This window comes from Vespa mandarinia, chromosome 1 (genome assembly GCF_050613455.1).
Source record: "Vespa mandarinia isolate Hongniang chromosome 1, ASM5061345v1, whole genome shotgun sequence".
Classification (NCBI taxonomy): Eukaryota; Metazoa; Arthropoda; class Insecta; order Hymenoptera; family Vespidae; genus Vespa; species Vespa mandarinia.
Genome location: NC_140810.1, coordinates 7,435,935 through 7,457,303, shown reverse-complemented (window position 1 = coordinate 7,457,303; position 21,369 = coordinate 7,435,935). Strand labels below are relative to the sequence as shown.

Sequence of the window (21,369 nt, the reverse complement as noted above, 5' to 3'; positions counted from 1 at the left end):
TAAAGTACCTGTAAAGTGTATGACGGTAACCTCATGTATTTGTCTCCTTTAATGGCAAGATATCGACCAGGATCCCTAGACATTTTAGCAAACTCTTCGGCTAGTTCTTTAAAACTAGGTCTAGATTCCGCATCCAACATCCAACATTTGATCATAATCATATAAACATCTATAGTACAGATAACAGGCTGTGGCAATCTTTCACCTTTTTCCAATAATTCAGGAACATTTCTTGCCGGTACACTTTCATATGGTCTACCACCATATGTGAGTACTTCCCAAATAGTAACACCAAATGCCCACACGTCGGATTTGTGAGTAAAAACACGATGTTGTATACATTCTAATGCTAACCATTTTATCGGCATTTTCCCACCCGCTGCTTTATACTGTTCCTCGTTGATATCCAAAAGTTTCGCCAATCCAAAATCTGTGATTTTCACACAATTTGGTGTTTGAACGAGTACATTGCGTGCAGCCAGATCTCTATGAACCAGCCTTCTTTCCTCGAGATAAGCCATACCTCTTGCTATTTGGGTACACCAATTTAACAGAGCCTTCGAGCCTATCTTATCTTTGTATCTTCGTACGAAGTCTAACAGACAGCCTAATGGCATTAATTGTGTTACTAACATCATCTGTGACGTCATACAAACAGCCAGCAATTGTAACAAGTTTGGATGTTCGACACTAGCCATGATGTATGCTTCATCGAGAAATTCTTTCGAAGTATTCGTGCCCGTACCATCGTGTAAAACTTTTATGGCGACTGGAATTTTCACATTTTCACCTTCCGGTACCCAAACACCTTTATAGACGTTACCAAAAGCTCCGTAACCTAAGATGCCACCCTTTCTCATCTCTTCTTCTTTGATTATACGTAACTTCGCCAAATTTGGCTTTACACCTGTTGGTCGAAGCGGTTCGTTGTCATCCAAGCCTGTTAATGCCATTGTCATTTTTACGGTATTCTCTTTAGCTTTCGCATGCATACGCCATTGATAAGTGATTATCGATGCCACTACAACGAATACCACTATGAAAACAACAGCACCGGCAACGATAGCAGGTCGAAGTTCGTTTTCTATTTGAAAGCCAGGGCTGATGATTTCTAAGGAACAGTAGGGTTCATTATCCTGAGGGAAGATTTTATGTGGATATTCCGGTGGACAAGTTTCGGTACAATTGAAAGATGTTGAATTATCATTTGGATCGCCATCCTATAATTTGATTTAATTAATAGATGAAAAAAAGAATATTTAAAATAATAAATATAATATGTATACGTACGATATAAATTTTGTAATTACGGCATTTGTAGCATTGATTGGGTCCAGAACCGAAACAACCACGGCATTCCCCAAAACAGGGTATACATAATTGCGTTTCTGCATCAGCAAAATGGTCGGCAGGACATTCGTCCTCACACTGTTCTCCTCTTTTATATTTTGTACATTGTTGACACACTTGTTCGTGAAAACCATAACCATTGCATTTTTTACAACGTGGATGACATTTTCGACATACAGCTTTACCTGCAAGAGATTTTAAAGCACCTTGCTCTTGCGGACTAACCCACTCGTAATAATGTCCTGTAATAAAATATTAATTTGTGTAATTTATTTTCTATGACGATCGAACAAAATGTATTTTTTACTTAATGGTTACAATATTAACTACATACCATCTGGGCATGGTTCCCTTTTTTGTAAACATCCTGCAGGTATATGACCATTCATAATCGCTTTTTCACAGCTGTGACATCCATTAGCTCCTATATTGTTTTCTGGACCTTCACAACCACCCACACAATTTTCATGACAATGTTTACATTGGCCATTATCGTTATACTTTGAAGACGGACATTCCTGAACACAGTAGGGACCATCTCTAACGTGTTTACACTTGGTACAATGTTCGGCATTCGGTCCGGTACAAGAGCCGTCGCATTCTTCGTGGCATAATTTACAAGTTTTCTCGTCCGCTTGATAAATTCTATTACGTTTAAGAAAGAAAGTGATTATTTTAATTATCATTTGTAACGGTTTAAAGACTTTTTTAATAAATGCAATTTTTCTATCAGCATCCATACGAAAAAAACGAATGTACAAAGTGTACTTAGTTCATAGCAAGATTTACCTTCGTTCCATAACTTAGGTGAGCAAATTCGATCGAATAAAATATGGTTATTCTGAGAATTTATTCTATCGATCATTATAATTCTATAATTAATCAAAATTCACTTACCCAGATGCAACGCAATCTTGAAGGCAGTCATTTCCTAAGATAAAGTTTCTACAAGACAAACATTGAGCTGGCCCAGGACCCCAACATCCTTCATCTGAGCATTGTTCATCGCATACCAAATTTTCTGCTTCTGTAAACGAAACGATACAATATGTCAATGTCACGTAACTCAGGAGATTCGTTTTTAAGCAAAGCAATAACGTTCAGTTTCACTTACTGCAATCGCTTTCGTTTCTGTTGTTCAAATATAAGCTGTCGTGTTCCGAAGATTTCTTGATTCTGCTCCAATTAATACTCTGTGCGTAGCACAACTTTTTATTCTCCAATATGGCGATAGCACCAGAATAAATCTTTTTCAATGCGCTCAGACCCAACGATACCAAGGACGTTTTTACGATGTACAAAGATGAAAAATATTCCGTTAAGGTTCTACCACCGATCACTTCGAGATTACGGAAATATGAAAGATTCGTAAAATCTTTATGATCGCCTTGAATATTCAAATACCCTGTGATTTCTTTTAACGTACTGAAGACTTCCAATTTATCAGGATGCATTTTTTTGTAACGTTTGGCGAAAGTAAAATTTGGATAAATGTCTTGGAATCCTTCGAAACTTTGATCGAGAATTGTGATGGATCCTTCGATGATCGTGCAGTCCTTGAAGCTATCGATGTTACCGGAATGAACCTTTTCAACTCCTTTACAAGTCTTAGGACAGGGACCGTCACAAGGTACACATTCGCCATTCAAAACTTTCTTCTTTGGTGGACAAGATCTTACGCAAGCTCCATTATCCTTCAAAAGATGTTCAGGACATTTTCTAACGCACGTTGCTCCGTAAGCGTATTTTCCATCGGGATTAGCTTCCCACGAGTAAGTTGTTGGGTTATATCTGTCAAAATTCGTAGGATTAACGAAAATAAGAAAATAGTTTCTTCGAGGATGTAATATTCTTAACATATATGATTGTATGGAAAATTCGTACTATTTCTTCATTCGCATATATCTATCAAAATATGTCAGTACTAAGGATATTATATGTCAGTAATAAGGATATTAAAAATATAGTAGTTTTTCTGTATATATTGAAATGAGATATTGTGCATAATCTTTATACATTTTTTTATTGAAATTTAATAATTTATTTTAATTTTGCGTCTCATAGAAAATAAAAAAAAAAAACAATCGGTAAGAATTTTCCGAACAATTCAATAATAATAATATTCAATCCGTTTTCATAAAAGCGTAAAACGAAAATCTTACTTTTGCATTGGCGGACACTCCTGTGTACAAACTCCATCGTCGAAAAAGTTTTTGCAAGCAAGACAGTCGCTTTGTTTAGGGCCAGTGCAGCCACCGGCGCAAAAAAGATGACAACACTCTCGTGGATTGGGCCCGAAGCACCTGCCCTGCCAGCATTGTGGTGAGCAGTTCGTTTTCGAGTACCTCTGACAGTTCTCAGGTCCTTCTCCCCAGCAACCCTGCTCGCAACTCTTATCGCACTCCGGACAAACACGTTCGGGCGAAGTGAAATTATAGACGTATAAATATTTCCCACCTTGACCCGTAATTATTTCCTCCCAGTTGATCGTTTTGATGTGGCAGAGGTTGTAGTTGTTGTACATACCCACACTTCCGTTGAGAATGTCTGCAACAGAAAAACAGTACATTTAAGATTAATTATTCATTCTTTATAACATCATGTAATTTTGAAGTCATACACTTATAGGTATATAGGTAATTTTACAGAAATAGGAATTTTTCGTGGCTCTTTTACTTTTTATACTTTAATTAACATAAAATTGAATTATATTTTCAATATGAAGGAAGATTTAATAACCGTGAGTATATAAAGAAATTATTTAATAAAACTATTTAAATCTTTGTATAATTCAAATGAGAGTTTTTTAACTACAATAATCTCAGATCTCTATTCTTAATTTCTTGGAAAACAACGTAACAAAGGATTAAGCACTAAGCAAAGGATTGATAAGTGTATATTAAAACGAATGTATTTTTGTATTTAAAGAACGTTTCACATTGCTTTTTGGTAATTATTATTCTATTTTACTGTTATTCAAATTATAATTAGCTTTTTTCTTTAAAATATTTTTTTTTCGATAGTATTAGAAAATGATACCAAAGAAAAAATTAAGTAGAGAATAAATGTTGATTATTTTTCGAAGGCTTCAATCTCTTTCTCGTTTATCAAATATTAAATTAAAAATTAAGACTAATATTAACATTTAATTTGATTAAGATTTAATTATTTTTAAGAATATATTAATGTATTATTAATTATTAAAACTGATATTAATAATTTGTGATATGAGATTTATCTAAAGTAACAGATATCTAAGGATATTCTAAATTATTGATTTTTTGATTCAATCGAATATCGAATCATCTATTTTAAATTCGGCCTAATATTGAAGCTTCAGTTGAATTACCTGTTTTTATTACATCACAGATGATATGATTAGCAGTATCACTTAGATTCCTGTTTGAGGTCGTTATTTACATCATAATATAGTCATATAATATAGATATACATTATAATATAGTATCATAATATAGTAGTAGATCAGAAGAGTTTATGCTATAAATATAATTGATAAAAATGTAAATAATATATATTTTAAAATATGATATTTATTTAATATTTACTTATATTTTTATTTCTATATAAAAATTTATAATTAGGAATGTAATTTTTTTTTGTTTTACGATGAAATTGATATTTCAATGGTATTTTTGTTGTATGTATGTAAATTTTTTTTATTTCCTAGAGATTTGTAAAATGATACAATATTCGATCAAATCATCGGCCGAATCTATTGAATCTAACTGAATATTAAACAATGTGTACCGATTTGACTTAATATATAGTAAAACCGAATATTCACGACAATCTATAAAGATATTAAATTTATCTGTTTAATTGTATTTAAGTGGTATATATTCAATTCCATGTAACTTTTATTAAAATCTTCAGTTTCTGGTTTATTTTGTTAAGAACAAAAATTAATTTATTTTTAAAATAATAAAAAATAATAAATTCGTGATTGAAACAGTAGAAGATATTTTTTGTAAAAGATATATGAGTTTCTATTTTAAATATTTATTCTATAATTTTTTTGTTTAAATCCCAGTCCTTTGGATATTTTTTCAGTCCTTTAATCATGTGTTTTCGGAAAAAATACTCATAATATCTATTTTATATATTTGTTTTTATAACAATAATAACATATTTTGTTTCATGCAATGACACAATTATCAAATCACTAAATATATTAAAAGGGGTGTGGACGAAAATGTTATAAAATAATTCCTATTTTTCTAAAATCATCTTTATTTTTTAAAATTCAAAAAATTTTATTTTATACCTCAAGTCAAAAGTTTCTTTCATATATTTTTAAATTTAAATTATATTTTGCAGTTATTGAATTTATTATAAAAATTGCTATAATTAATTATAAATTTGTTAGTATTATTTATTATAAATTATACAGTATATAATTATATAATATAATTAATTGTTCTAGTTTAAATACGAAAAAAGTCTTATTGCTTTATTATTATTTTTTTTCGAATTAAATAGCTTTTATGAAAGAAAGAGGCAGAGTGAGCTTACCTCTGAGGGCCGGCATCTCCAGATTGTGCATTTGACACATCGTGACGAACAGAGCGAACTCCACGTCGTGAATATTGAGTTTGAAGAGGGTTCTTCCACGTATGATTTGCAATCTAGGAAGGACGATCTTCCGTACGTCCACGTGACTAATGAGGACGTATCCGGTGACTTCTCGTATATATTGGAGAAAGCTGAGATCGAGGGTTTCATTCTGGAGCCACGTAATCTCCAAGTTACCGTCGACGTAAGTACAGTTGGTGTACCGGTCTCGAAGATTCCGGTAATGGTGGTGTTTGTTGGACGGCACGGAAAGACGGCCATTTGTTCCGATGCAGACTTTAACATAAAAGAAAATATTTTTAATAACAAATAGATTGAATTAACAAAAAGTAAGGATTTAATTTAACGTATTAATTCATCATCGACAAGTGATAAATTTTTTTTTGATTAAAAAAGATTCCTGACACGTTAACTTTTCAACTATTCATCAAATAAATTTTATTCCATGTCGAAAGTACCCTTCGGATTCATCGAGATTGCTTTCTGAGCTCAAAAACATACTATACTAGTAGGCGAACGACTGCCATAAAGCGTCGGTCTCCGTCATTTTGTTGCGCAACTACGCACCAGAGTCGACAACGAACGTCGAACAGCTTTAAAGTGTACGTTAGTCGTGGGCACGAGTCGCACGTGAAACACCATAAATATCGAATGATGTTGTGACAGCGTAATTTGTTCCTTTCTATCTTTCTCTATATGAGTAGTTTGAGTTCAATTGTCGAAGACAATGTGAATCGTAATTGATAAAAAAAAAAAAAAAAAAAAAAAACAAAAAGAAAATAAATAAACAAATAAATAAATAAACGTTAATAACGAAAGTGATAAAGAGCGTAATTCAATTGATATTATGCATAAGAAATGGTTGGCAAATTGTCCGAATTCTTCGTTATATTAAATATTATTAGCGTTTTGCTTACAAAAACAAAAAAACAAAGAAAAGATCAAGAGAACACATAGCGGCACGTCTTGCCTTTTGGAATTTGGTTTTGTTCATGGTACATCGTTTGAGGCTGCTTGTGTCTTGCGTTTCGGCTGTGCGTTCCAAGCTCGTCGTCGTGCCGACGAAAAGGCGATCTTAATCTAACCGAGCGATCGGAATCATGAGAAAATAATTGCGATGGTACTTTCTAAGGACCTTCTTGCAATACATGGAGGAGGGAGGAAGGAAGGGATGTCGCACAAGCTCGAAAGAAGAGTCGTATAGTGTGCCGCTCGTCATCGACGCGGCGGCTCTGCCGACTCGAGGGACGAAGAAAAGAAGATGGAGACAACGAAAGAATCTTTCGATGTCGAGTTGTCGGGATCGGTATTCCTACTGACCAGATGTTACTCGCGATGTATGCGTTCCAAGACGAATACTAAATCTTCCTTTCTACAAAATCCGACGATGTTCGATAGGAATTCTTTGGAAAATTCTATTTTTTATTCTTTTTGTTATTGTCTAAGTTTCTCATAGCAATCGTGAAATGTTATTATTTATTTGTATTATATTGGATTGGTCAACTAATATAGATATATGATATAATCATATATAATATGTGCATAATATAATAATATCAGAATTTTTATTATTTTATATATTAATGTATTATGTTTTAAGTAGGTATTTTTTATTGAAAATTATATAAACCAATAGATGATGTCTACAATATGTCTATGATACGATTCCGTATCATAGATTTCTAAAAAAATGTCGTTTATTCTTTTATCAACATGTGTGTCTCGACACTATTTTATTTTTGTTATTGATTACACTTAGACATGTCTCCACAGAGAAAGAGTTCAATTAGCGAGATTGTCTCTTGATTGACGAGGAGAACGTTGATTCTGTGTAAAACAAATTAACCGAAGAACGATTATCGACGATCAGAGGTGCTGTTGATTTCCTTTTCAGGCAATTACATCATCACCTTCTGTACCTTCGTAAATCCATACTACTCGTCCGTCTCCTCGATCTTGACTATTTTATAACAGTTCTATTCTCTCTCTCTCTCTCTCTCTTTCTTTTTCTTCTTTAGATTCAACCCGTCGTCCACATCTCGTTCCACTTTGCTTTTCGACGAGTCGAACGGCCATACGATGGAAATTCTATTCTGAAGGAAGAATAAACGAGCACCTTTCCAAGTCCTTTCGAAGATCTATCGATCCGTCTTTTCTACGTTTCTTCTCCTCTCGTTCTTTGGTCTTATTTTCTTCTTTCGTTTTCTCGTCACAGTCGTTCGCGACTGTGCTTCGTCAATATCTGCATGAATACGTTTACTTAATTCATGATCGAGATGAAACAGAACTGACTTTCTTTTGAATTTTAGTCATTGAATTGTACTATCTTAAAAGAATATTCTAATATATAATATATAAGAATGTGTATTATGCATCATATTAATCAAAATTGTACACGAGCATACGAATAGATCGGTTATAACAAAAATTTAATTTTCTTCGTATGGAGATTAAATTTATTCAAATTACACGCATTTTTACTAAGAAAATTAAAGGTCAGAATTTTGTAGTGTAATCCCGTCAGTTCTGAGACAGGTGTAGAACACATAGAAGAGATTATATGATAGAAAGTATAGAGGTTGGTCGAGAGAAATCAAGGATTTGGTTAAGGTCGACGGGCGAACAACGTTTCTCATTCCTTTTCTTTCCCTTACGAAGGTGGTGATTATCCTTCGTCAAGGGGGTTGCGAAAATTGCCGAGGAAGCCTCTCACTCTCAACGAATTAACATTCTGCCAAATTTACGGCTGCAACGCCCGTGGAAGACAATGGGTGGTATCGATTTGCGGTTGAAGCGTGAAACTGCCTATTTTGTAATTATAACATACGTTTTTTTATTTTTTTAAGGACGCACGTAAGATTGACCAAGCCCTATACTTTTTGTCGTGCAAACTTCACGCCTCATGAGTATTATACTCATAATATTATACTATGTTACAAATAATGTGTGTGTATAAGAATGAGAGAGAGAGAGAGAGAGAGAGAGAGAGAGAGAGAGAGAGAGAGAGAAGTTATGTTAAGAAAATATGTAATATTATCGATAAATAAAGTAAAACGTTTGTATGTATAGAATAAAAATTCTTGTTTGGAGAAACAAATTTTTAAAGTATCAACGTGCCCATTGCTTTAGTTACTAACATCTTTTTATGTTTATTACATGATATTTCCAATATTTATCAAGGATTGTACTATTATTTATCTCTTGTTAAATCTTTATTAAATTTTTATCGCTTTTTATATATATATATATATATATATATATATATATTCATACCTACTATATTTAAAGAAAGAGAAATCGATTGGAAGCAAACGAATTTTGAAGGAAAGAGAATCATTTGTTGTACAATAAAGTCTTGTTAAAATGACAGTGACCGTATCCGTTGAGAAAAACGTATGGTATAGAGACTGGAGAAACGTGAACGTACCGAAATCCCGTGGCGAGAGATTTCTTTTGTGGGTGCGAGAGTTGTATGTTAGGTAACGTGCCGTATAAGAGAAAAAGAGAGAGATAGACAGTGTGGGTCTGATTTTTATGCGGCACTTTAGAACGCCATTAAAGGGCCAAAGTAATACGAAATAACCGCATGGTGATACCGGGCTGGCAGCGGCGCCGTTTATTTGAGCTCGTAAACATCGATGCCAAGAAAGACAGAGAAAGAGAGAGAGAGAAAGAGAGAGAGAGAAAGAGAGAGAGAGAGAAAGAGAGAGAGAGAGAGAGAGAGAATCGAAAGATACCTTGCGAGACCCTACCGAGGAGGCCCGCGGCTGGTAAGTGTCCGCAGAAATAAAGGTCGGTCATCGTAAACGTGCGAAATAACCAACGGCTTCGCTTCTTACTAAGAGCCAAAATGCTAAAGAAAAAAATATACGTGAAAGAGAGAGAGAGAGGGAGAGAAAAGTAGATTCTCTTGTCTTACAGTACAATAGCAAGAATTTCTTTTAGGAATCGAAGTTGTTGTAATCTTAGCGAAAAACATGACATCTATTCCTTCATAAAACTCCTTATGTAAACACATTTACGTGGTTTCTCATTTCGTCACCGATGTCTCGTCTCCCGATATCCATATTGTTAACGAAATTTTGAACATTTCATTAATTTAATTTTATGATAATTTCGGAGGCGAAATTTAATTGTACCAACGGTACTTCGGTACTCTCGTTACTCTCTGCTTCGTTCCATCGTACATGCATATATATATGTGTATGAGTGTATATATATATGCGTATAGGTTGAGTCGAGAAGAAAGAGGAGATAGAATACAACATCGACGATATATAAGTCGTTCGTATACGCCATAATCCTGGCATAACCATCCGAAGGATAACATTAATAGCTTTATGGTTTATTGCTTTCGAGTCTGCGGTTAAGTTCCTCCGCTCCCTGCAGGGCAAGAGCACGAAGAGAACGTGCCGGTCCACGATACCATGTATATACCCCAGTATATACATACCCTCTGTATATACATACTTACATACATATCTCTTTCCTTCGTGTATCTCCATTTTTGATCGCGTTACCGTCCTTCTTCTCCTCCTCCTCCTCCTTTCTCCTTCGCGATGCCATTTTATTCTTTCGTTCTTTTCCTTTCGATTCGATTCGTATTTACGTTCGGTACTTTAACCTCGATAGAACGCTCGACAGAGAAATCTACTCGAACCATATGCTTCTATTCCTTTTCGCTCCTGGAATTCTCACTTTACGATCCTACACGATCCTACGGAATAGCTTTACTACTTTTATGACCTCGCTGGCACGATCAATATTACGAGCCGATCAAACTAATAACTACTGGCTTTAATAATTCCTTTTGATGAATAAGCGGAACCTCTAGTTATTCTTTGCTTCTTAATTTATAACAAGTGGTCTCTCTATTTCGATGTTTCATTTTTATCGACGAAAAATTTCGATATTAGAAATCAATTTTATTGATCGATAAAACATTTTTAATCTTCTGAAAAATATGATGTCATCAAGACAAACGACTGTACATCGGATTTCTATTTCATTCTCTTTTTTTTCTTGCAAAGTTTCAAGCATATTCTCTTCTTTTCTTTTATTCCTAATATTCTCGTTCTTTTTCTTAACTTGTTAGGTGATTTATTATTTCTTTTTATCTTCGCAATCTCATTTCAAAAGTTCATGGTCGTACCGAGATCATGTTTGTTCTCTTTGCTTTTCACACAAAAATTGCCTTGCTTTTGAAAAGTATTAACGTCTTTATATTTAAAATATTTAAACCATTTCTATATTAATATTATTTTAAGATAATTTTTGAAATTCAAACGTAAAAAATATTTCTAAAAATAAAATTTTTGTCCTAATATAATTATGATTTTGAAAATATGAACCTTTTGTCTTAATAATCAAAAATAATTTGTAAAAATAAAACTATTATTATAACATAGTCTCGTTTTACGAAATATAAATTCATATTAGTAAATAAAAATAGTTGTAAAACAATTGTTAAGAAAAACGAGAGATTATAGATTGATTCTGATAGAAAGTTAAGTTTCATAAAGGAAAATGCTTACGTCTTCTTCATCTTCTTTCTCCTTTCTTCGAAGGAGTAGTCCAACAGTACCGATCATGGATCGGTAACACGCAACATATGCTAATTTCTTGCTTCGGGGGAGCGAAGCGATGCAAGAGGATCAGAATCGATCTCTCACGGATTCTACGTGTGCTTGGCGTATCTCGATCTGTCTCCGATACCGTCGAGGTCACTGAGCTGCCAATGTTTTCCCGCGTACACTAGATCGATAATCGAGCTAGATCGCACTTCTTACGTGGGCTTAGATTTAAGCTATTCCTTTTTTGATAACCGCGAACCAACTCGTATCTATTACATTATGGATTTTCTAATCGGATCTCAAATTATTATTATTAGTTTTATGTACTTTCATTTTATTAATTTTAATAGACGTAAGATGCAAAAGATTTTCATAAGAAATAAAGAAAATTTTTTAATATAAAGATTGAGTCACGAAGTTTAAATAGAGTGTGACAAAAGTTTCTACGTAGTATTAAAAATCTATTACTCTTTTACGAAATTTCTTAGAATAATTTTTTTTTCAATTTATGAGATTATGATCCTAGCAATTTTTTATCCATCTAGGAACTTTTGGTCCATTCTATATTTGTTATTAGATCATGATTATAATATAGTGTAATTAATTAGAGTTTGTTATATAAATTAATGTATAAATTAAATTAAATTATAAATTTTAAATTTCTTTATAAAGAGTAAAATTGTTTATTTATATTTTATTCAATTACATTTATACAATGTAAAACAAATTTATATTAAAAATTTTATTTAATTGAGAACATGTTATAAATTATAGAATAAAACAAATCAAAGTCTCGTTATTCTGTTTCGAATTATCATGAAATTATTTCGTTTTCAAATATATATATATATACATTATTAATATTATTTCAATACGAAAGAAAATAGAGAATGAGAGAGAGAGAGAGAGAGAAAATCTTGGCTTTAATTTGTATTAGGGATCAACAATTTTCGATCGCTGTTCGTAATATTGATAAGCGTCTTACCTCGATTCTAACTGGTAATCGTTTTCTTAGTCACGGAAGAGGATCTAAAGAGCGGATTATGGATCGATTGTACTCGTTTTATAAGAAAGAACGAATAACGCGTTTCTATAAGGAAGCAGAAGTCCAATGCGGAACGTTAAGATAGTTGTTCTTGGTTCAAAGCGAATCGCATTACTTGGAGCTGCGCCAACTGCCGTACGGAATGTACTTTGCATCGATAAGCATGCGTTCGACTCATCGAACCGCGCGATTATCGTGAAGCCTTCTTTAGAAATCAGTATATATATATAGATATGAGTATACAAAGATAGATAAAGTCATAGATTGGAAAGAATTTAAAATCGTTTCTTATTGAAAATAAACTAAGAAAATTTTTAAAGATTCTATTCATTCTATTCAATTCATATGAATTGTTTACACTTCCTTATTATTAAAAAAAAAAAGAAAATTCAAAAACCAATAATAAAGAAGAGTAAAAAATTCCAATCAACGCCACACCTTGGAAAATCATTATATACCCTAAGGTGCATTCTCTTGGAATGCACAAGTTAGATTTAAGTGAGCTGACGATTAAGAAGCAATTAAAAGAACGGCACACATGAGAAGACATCTTCAACAAGAAAAACGAATAGAGACACCAGACTGGACATCAGACTAAAAAGTCGACGATACACCTGGCCTCGCTTTTCTTTTAATTTTAGAGCAACTCCTTTTCGAGATTAGCCAGCTTCAATGAACAAGAACATCGTCGCTTCGTCGATTAAACAAGCAGGCTTTTGAACAATGTGAGATCTTTAACAAACAGAATGTAATAAAGAAGGCTAATCTACGTACGCGAAAGGAATACAATTGAGATATGTACATACTTGTTATATCAAACGAATCGATTATTTTCTACGATATGTGCTAATCAATAGCATTTATCGACATTTTCGCTACAATATCGAGCTCTCATTATTGTACCGATACCGAACAATTTGTTCTATCTTTAAAATTCTAGTTCTGAATCTTAATAGGATAGTTATTATAGGATAGTTAGAGATGATCTTAATGAATAAAAAATTTAACGCATGTAATAAGAAAATACAAAGCGTATTTAAGTATATCTATAGATATGTACATCGAAGAATAAGGTATCGCGTAAAGTTCGTTTCGTTCTCTCTGCTCTTGGCAACGAACATTATATTCTCTTTATCTTGTATTACAAAATCAAGACTCTCTAGTACTATTTCTTTCTCTACATATATATCTGTTCTTCTCCTATTTCCTTTCTCTTTATGTATATCTATCTATTTATCTATCTATCTATCTATCTATCTATCTATCTATCTATCTTTCTGTCTTTCTCTCTTCCATATACGTAAAGTATATATAACCTTCTTCTCTCTTTTCCTTTAGTTGAATTTTTCCGAATTCAGGATCGATGAAAAATTCCACCCACTCACTCCTTACCCTCGTCATCCACCCACATTTCGTTTCGAGACCTGCCGGTGCCTGTGTGGAACGAGCGATGTTCACCATCGATCAAGCTGTTCGAGCTATGGCGAAAGAACCAAGCTAGTATCGTCGTACTAACCTTTCGACTTTTTCAATACTTCTCCACACCTTTCAACCTGACCAATCGATGACATGAATAAATTCTTTGTATGACACGTTAAGAAGATACAGCGATTCATTTTCGATTGTTTCCATTTTTAATTTATTCGACTTTAATTTATTCTACTTATTTTTATTTAAAAAATTTCGATGTGACTTTCGTTATAGTTAATGTTTTTTTCTCTCGTTATATACTTTTTATAGTTTTTCTCGTTTGATTTTAATGAAATTACTGTATTGCAAGGCAAGCACGTTGATTGATACCTCTTTAAGATAGCCTTGTAAAAATAATGTTCTATCTCGTAGCTGTAACCACCTGTTACTAGTTTTCGTTCTCTTCCTTCAGGGCTGTCCTTCTCTTCTTTCATCTTCCCTTCTCTTTTATACTCTTGTCGCAAGTATATAATTAAGCCCTAAGGGTAAATTACGAAAGTCCGCGGGTGAAAATGATTAATAAGACTTTGCCATGACTATTATGCCTCGTACGAGCGATTACCCGTTGGAATTCCAGCTTAATTGAATCGACTTTAAAATCCCATTAGCGAGAAAGATCGGCACGTGTCATGTCCGTTGGCAGTCGAATCAAAATGATTTCATATGTTATAGTCATGCTTTTATGCCGTCTGTTTCTTTATAGAATAACGATAGACAAGACGACAAAACCCTAACCTTCGATTTCTCTTTGAGGAATTAAAAAATAAAATTAATGAAAAATATCTGTTAAATCTTGTGATTTATACAGACAAATAATAAATATTGAATTGTTACTAAAATGTCATTTCTTTCTATATGAATATGTTAATAAATCTGTAACAATAATAAATTTAGTTTTGTCCATGTATTAAAACGAGACATTTGATGAAGCCTTTATAAATATTTCCTTGATAGAATTTAATGATTCATTTTATTTTTGTGTTTCGTTAAGTATAAAAAACGATAAAATGTATTTTTATAAGTTGATACTTTTTAGTCATAGGAAAGACAAAAGTGCAACAAAAATGGCAAAAAAGATTTGTACTGTTTAAGGAGATGATGCTTTTAGCTGGTTTTAGTCTTGAAGACCGAGAACACTAGGGAAATACTGATGATAATCAAATCATGAAACTGATAGATAACAGAGATCTTAAATTTATTAAATCGTTCACGAAATTTCTGGACGATATATTTAAATTTGATGATGGTTAGTCCATCCTCTTTGCTATTATTAAGAATTTTGTAATCGTCCTTCGTTATGCTCGTCAAAAAAGGAACAAATTAAAATAACACTGTTTATGCGCGTATAAGGATCAATTTTTTGCCGGGCACCATCGTAAGATCGGACTTTGTTATACCGCACGGACATGTTGACTAGAGGAGATGCCGAGAGGAGGGAAGATCTTTCTCTTCTACGTTGTATCGGGCGCCCCCCTACTCCCCCTTGTATATTCTTTGATCTCGGAGAATGAAGAGAGGGCGCGCGCAATCCCACGAGTACATAAATATCTGCCGAGCATATTGAGCGGTCATATTTCATTCGAAGGGAAAAAAGCGAGCGTCCCTCGGAAATTCAACATCTCAATCCGTCTCTCGGATCTCGTCAATATTCCGAACGGTCAATTAAGGCATGCCTCCCAGATGTCTCCTCTTGATCCAGTATACATAGTACGTACATATATGCTTTAGTTCGATAGAGACGTCTACCGGAACGGTATTACGTTCCGCTGTATTTTTCGTCCTTTTTTTTTTGATATATTTTCTTCCCTTTTTATTTTCTTTCTCTTTCTCTTTCGTTCTTTCTATCCTTGTTTTTGTCTTTCGAATATTTCAACAAATGTAACGCATACGGGATTGAAAAAAGATAAAGAAGAAAACGAAGAGAAACTCAGGTTTAAATATAAAGAAGTTTATTCGTAAACTTTTTCATTTCAATGAAACGAGTAAGATAAGTGGATACGGATAAGGGATAAGGAAAGAAGAGGGATGAGACCGACGAAGGCAAGCAGGCGTAACTCGCCTCTTAGTTTAATGGCTATGAAAGAGCGAACGGTCGTGTTATCGCTTTAATAGGTACGTTTATGGAAAGCACTTTAGCCGATATCGGTGATGGAGAGCTCTCTCATGGTACTCCAACGAATCTTGAGAGTTTTATCGGCCGACACGTTGCCCTTTTTGATTGCTTATAGTCGCTAGGACAATTCATATCGTTTCTTCGAATCAATTAATCGAATTTGCATTTTGTAGGTAGATAGATATATAAGACGTCGTCGTAATTGTCGTTTATTATCGCTAAAAAAATTAGTTACCATGTTAAAACGTGATGCCCGACAGACGTCGATGAAAAAGCAAAGAAAAATATTGTGGTGAGTTTCCAAGTGGTAATTCTTTGCATTCACTTAATGTGGGTCAAGTCCTCCCGAGGCACGTGCTCGATCGAAACCTACATTTTTGATCATGAAGTCGATGCCTGTCTGCACCTACGCTCGTTTAACCAAACTCGACGGGCTTTCTGTATGAAATCGAACCAAGAGAGAATTCTGAAATCAAGTTAAGAGAGAGAGAGAGAAAGAAAGAGAGAGAGAGAAAGAGAGAGAGAGAGAGAGAGAGAAAGAGAGAGAGAGAGAGAGAAAGAGAGAGAGAGAGAGAAAGAGAGAGAGAGAGAGAGAGAGAGAGAAAGAGAGAGAGAGAGAGAGAGAGAGAGAGAGAAAAGGAAATGTGAGATTTTAAACGGCACGAGATTTTACTCCTTCACAAGGAACGGTACTTTCCAAGTACCTACTTCAAATAAAAGAGACCCTTCGTCTAGGCAAGCAACCACCCACGTGGATATAACTCTGGCGTAATACTTCCCTTTCTATATGTATTTCCAACAGCATAGTTGATTTATGCTTGATGCTAGAACGCTTCTCAAGAAGTTGAATTTAAGCTAACAATTAACGGATTTCTTTCGTAGCGATACTACCATTCTCTTTGGTAATGTACTATACAACATGCTGTGTTAAAATTTCTATTGAAGAGCTTTTCTTTATGTGTGTAACATTAGACAATTATGCTTATCATACATATGTATGTGCATTAGAGTGGTCGTTATTTGGCCTGTCGAGGAATTGTTATGAATAGCATTCCTCAGTTTGGCTAAAAACAAATAAAAAAAAATCGTTCTTAAATTTTTACCCGTTATTTTAATATTAAAAACGTGCCGAAGAGCACATATACTTTTTACATTTTACATTATTTTACAATAACAGAAATTTTAAATACCTTTAGATATCATTTTCTAAAATAAATGACGAAAATGGAAAAAAATTGATTTCTGTACAAGTATCATGTGTATTCGGAGTACTTTGTTTGTCTTTGATTGTTGAATATAATTGTTCAATATTCTTTCGTAATCATTTCTTTGATAGAACCAGGAAATTATTTGTGATACAGTAAAATAATCTGCAATATTTATTGCATATAATCTTATTCCTTTGTAAGAATTTTATTGAAATTTTGAATCAAATTTACAGCTTCTTTGTAATTTCATTAATTGTTTTATCTAAGAAAATTCGACAAGAAAAGTATCCCAAATATATGTGAATCTTGTACAAGAGTCAAATTTCTTCCGTTTGTTCTAAAAAATTTCATTTAAAAGTATTTAAAATCTTTATGATATTTAAATGTAAAAAAGAATATGTCTTTTTATATGTTTTAATATTAAGATAAACGGCTGAAATTTGAAAATGATGTTTTTTTATTTATTTCAAGCTAAATCGAAGAGTGTACTTACCAAAGGCCAAATAATGTTGATCACTCTCGCTATATACATATATATGAGGATCTTGTTTTGATCGATCCATACGATTAATGCTAATGATCATAATATGAAACACATGGATCGATCAAGATATAATATTTTGCACAAACTATTAATGTCTCGTAGTTTAATAGGACCTAACGCTGTTCTCAGACTCGTCGCTTATGGCAAATAGACGCACTTAGAACTTACTTTTCCCTTTAACGAACTCCGAATTAAGATCCGCGGAGACATCATAAGAGCCGAGGACGATTAGTAGTAGTAACGTCAGCCCGAAGATGTTAAAAGTCGACAGCGCTCCTGGCCAGTGTCGGTGGTTGATGAACATGATGAGCTCTCATGCCATCCACGAGGTCGGGGGCCTTGCCAAGGTGACCTTGAGAACGCAAGCCTCTTCTTCGCGTTGTCTTCGATTGTTACGAGGGTGAGGATGAAAATGATCGGTGGAGGCTCTAGGGCTCGTTCTCGGCGTTCTTGCCATCGCTGTCTTTTCACCGGGCTCGGTGCATATCCGGTGTTAGGATAAATTCGACGACAATGATCTGAGAAAAAAGAAGAAAAAAAAAAGAGAGAATAAGAAAAAGAATTTCTCACCTTTTGTTCGGCTAAAATAAAATTAGGTACTACTTTCACAAAAGGAAATCAGCGTAAATCATCTCGGCAGTTCGAGATTATCTTACCACGTGATGTTACGAGTATAAATCAATAACCATCGCAAAGAGGAACGAGTTATGCGGCTTATATGGCTCTCGACTCACTGGATCGGATTCAATCGGATCATCGAGTGCCTTGTAATCGCTAAGAGTATAAAGACTCGTATGTTCAACGTATGTATGTACTATGTATATTCGAAGAATCATAAAAAGTCTATTCGAATTTTTATCCTGTAGAACTCTTAAAGGATCGATCGACGAAAAGAGTGTACTTTCTGTTTGTCCATTCGGAAACGGCGGTTTTGAAGGTACCTTTAAGTAAGTACAAGCTTCGTCCTTTTACGCCTGCGATTGTTTCTCGCTACGCTCTGCTAAGGACTGCCTTCTTTTTCTTTTTGTAGAACGAAAGAGAGAGAGAGAGAGAGAGAGAGTGAGAGAAAGAGAAGGAGGAAGAAAGAAAGAGAGAATGGTATTTCAGAGACTGAGGTATCGAAGGTGTGGAAGCAGAAGTAGAAGAAGAAGAAGAAGAAGAAGAAGGAGAAGTGGAAAGAGAAGGAGAAAGAGGGGAAGAAACGAAGAAAGAGAAACGAGAAAGACAATGCAGAAAGAACAGCAGGTGTCTGTTCTTCTCCAGTCCTTCTTCTTTATTGTCCCTCTCTTTCTCCTTTTCTCTTTTCGCTTATTCGTCTCCTCCTCGTCTTTCTTCTCGCTGTTCGTGTATACATATATACACACGTACGTACATACGTACGATCTCTAGCCGAAGGGTACTCCTCTTGGCACTCACGAGTTCTCCTCTTTGTTCTTTCGCACTCCCCGTAGAGTGGCAAACAGGAGTTGCCTTATTTGGAGGAGACAAGGAACGATCAACTTAAACAAATGACATCAAGCAAAGTTTCGCCGAGAAGCCTGATTACCCGGTCCCTCGTTAAGGTCGCTGTTTTAGAGCATTGTGCTATTAATTACGATCGTCTCTTATGTTAAAGGAAGAATACTCTGACAAGGAGCCACTATATCGTGTTACTCATGATTACAAAACGTTCCCCTTTCACCCTATCATTGTCACTCTTTCTTTAATTTTATTTCATTTAAATCATGTATGTAAAACATACATTTCTCGAACTTTTATCAATTGAAAAAGAATATTGAAAAGAATATCTTGTTCACACATACAATACATGTATACACATACACACACATGTACACAGACACACACGTGTACACACAAATTTAAGTTAATTTTGATTCTATTTGACAAATTTTCTTTATCTTTGAATAACACCCCGAAGCCTTTGAGTCTAAGAAATCCGAATGAAACGCGAGACGATCGTAAAAAAGAATACAAGACTAATTATACCCTGAGAAAGGATAAAAACCGTCGATAGAAATAGAAATGGAAATAGAGATAGATAGATAGAGAAAGAGAGAGAGAGAGAGAGAGAGAGAGAGAGAGAGAGAGAGAGAAAGAGAGAGAGAGAGAAAGAGAGAAAGAGAGAAAGAGAGAGAGGTATATAAATTAAAAATCATCTGGACATCTGGTAAGAAGTCTGAAATATCCTTCGAAGAGTGGAAAGAAGAAAAGGATTTGATGAGGAGTACTGGACAGCCGAACGCAGAATGCCGTGGATGCTGGTGGAGAGTTTTGAAAAGGAGGAAAAAAAAGTCGAAAGTCGGGATACAGCGAGGCGATTCTCTCCCTCCTTTTCCTCCTCTTCCTCCTCTTTCGTGTCGTCGTGGGTCCTCCTCCTCGTGCCTACTTTCGTTTCTCCTCGTCTCTTTTGCCAGACCTTTCCCATCCTCTTCCTTGCCCTTTTCCCTTATTCCCTTTCTTTTACCTGGCCCTGTTCACTCTGTCCCTTTCTCGACTATAGAAGCGGCATCTTTTGAGGGAGAAATCGGAGCAAAAAGGCCAGGAGAGAACACGGCGAGCAACCGTGTTAACTGCGCTGCTTATGCATTCATATCCTTGTTTCGCGACAACCTGCTGATTGTTTCCACAAAACGCGAGAACCCCCTTGTAGTCGTCGTATTCGAGGCCGGTTTTTCGGTGAGTAGTAGCTGTTGCTATCGACGGAGCAAGCCGGTCGCTCGAACGTAGGTGCCGTTTAAGACGCGAACTCGACCGGCAAAAAGAACCAATTTGTATGCGGGTGAATGCTCCAACTCCATTCCATTTCTCGCTCCTCCACTCCTTATTATTCTGATTATTCTTTCTTTGTAATTTTTCTATGACCAACAAGATAACGGACAATTTCTTCTTGGTTTGAAAGTTCAAAGAAAAAGATGAAAATATTATAGTAGATAGTTCGTAATTCTTCGCTTAGACCGAATCGATTCGTGCTGGGAAGTAAGATGAACGAGATAACGGAAAGGAATTTTTTCTTTTCTAGTTTTTCTAGTCGAGTTTCAAGAGTAAAGATGAAACTATTATAGTACATAGTTGCGATCTTTACTTTGATGTTAACTTGGTTCGAATCGAACAATCTAGAATTTCTTCTTGGTCGAATTTGAAGAAAAGTAAAAATATATTGTAGTGGATGTTTGCGATCTTTCTACGGATCTTTAACATAGCACGAATCAAAGGAATCTGGGAATTACGTACCTTCCGCTTAACCCTGCAAGTCGTAAATTAAATTGGTGTGCGCTTCGTTGGCCGCTTCGAATGGAAAATCGTTCTATAAACGGTTTTCGCGAAATGTGAACCGCACACGTTGTCAGAGAGAGTGTGCCGCTACGTGGGTGGAGTTGTAAAGGCGGCTAGTAAAGTAGCTAATATATATATATATATATATATATGTATATATATATGTGTGTGTGTGTATATGTATGTGTATATATATATGT

General features: G+C 34.6%; 1 protein-coding gene across 4 annotated transcripts in view; it reads right to left on the bottom strand.

Annotated features, from left to right (window-relative positions):
* Egfr (epidermal growth factor receptor) overlaps positions 1-21,369 on the bottom strand; it is a 119,557-nt gene that overhangs the window by 3,452 nt on the left and 94,736 nt on the right. For 3 of the 4 annotated variants that reach the window (XM_035878217.2, XM_035878219.2, XM_035878216.2), the window contains 8 exons: positions 18,065-18,414; positions 5,884-6,219; positions 3,513-3,897; positions 2,465-3,141; positions 2,248-2,377; positions 1,685-1,995; positions 1,291-1,592; positions 9-1,220 (listed from right to left, as the gene is read on the bottom strand). In XM_035878217.2, the coding sequence (XP_035734110.1) occupies positions 9-1,220; positions 1,291-1,592; positions 1,685-1,995; positions 2,248-2,377; positions 2,465-3,141; positions 3,513-3,897; positions 5,884-6,219; positions 18,065-18,200 (3,489 nt within the window). In that variant the 5' untranslated portion in view covers positions 18,201-18,414. The remainder of the gene's footprint in view (positions 1-8; positions 1,221-1,290; positions 1,593-1,684; positions 1,996-2,247; positions 2,378-2,464; positions 3,142-3,512; positions 3,898-5,883; positions 6,220-18,064; positions 18,415-21,369) is intronic. The other variant, XM_035878220.2, reaches the window with a different exon arrangement.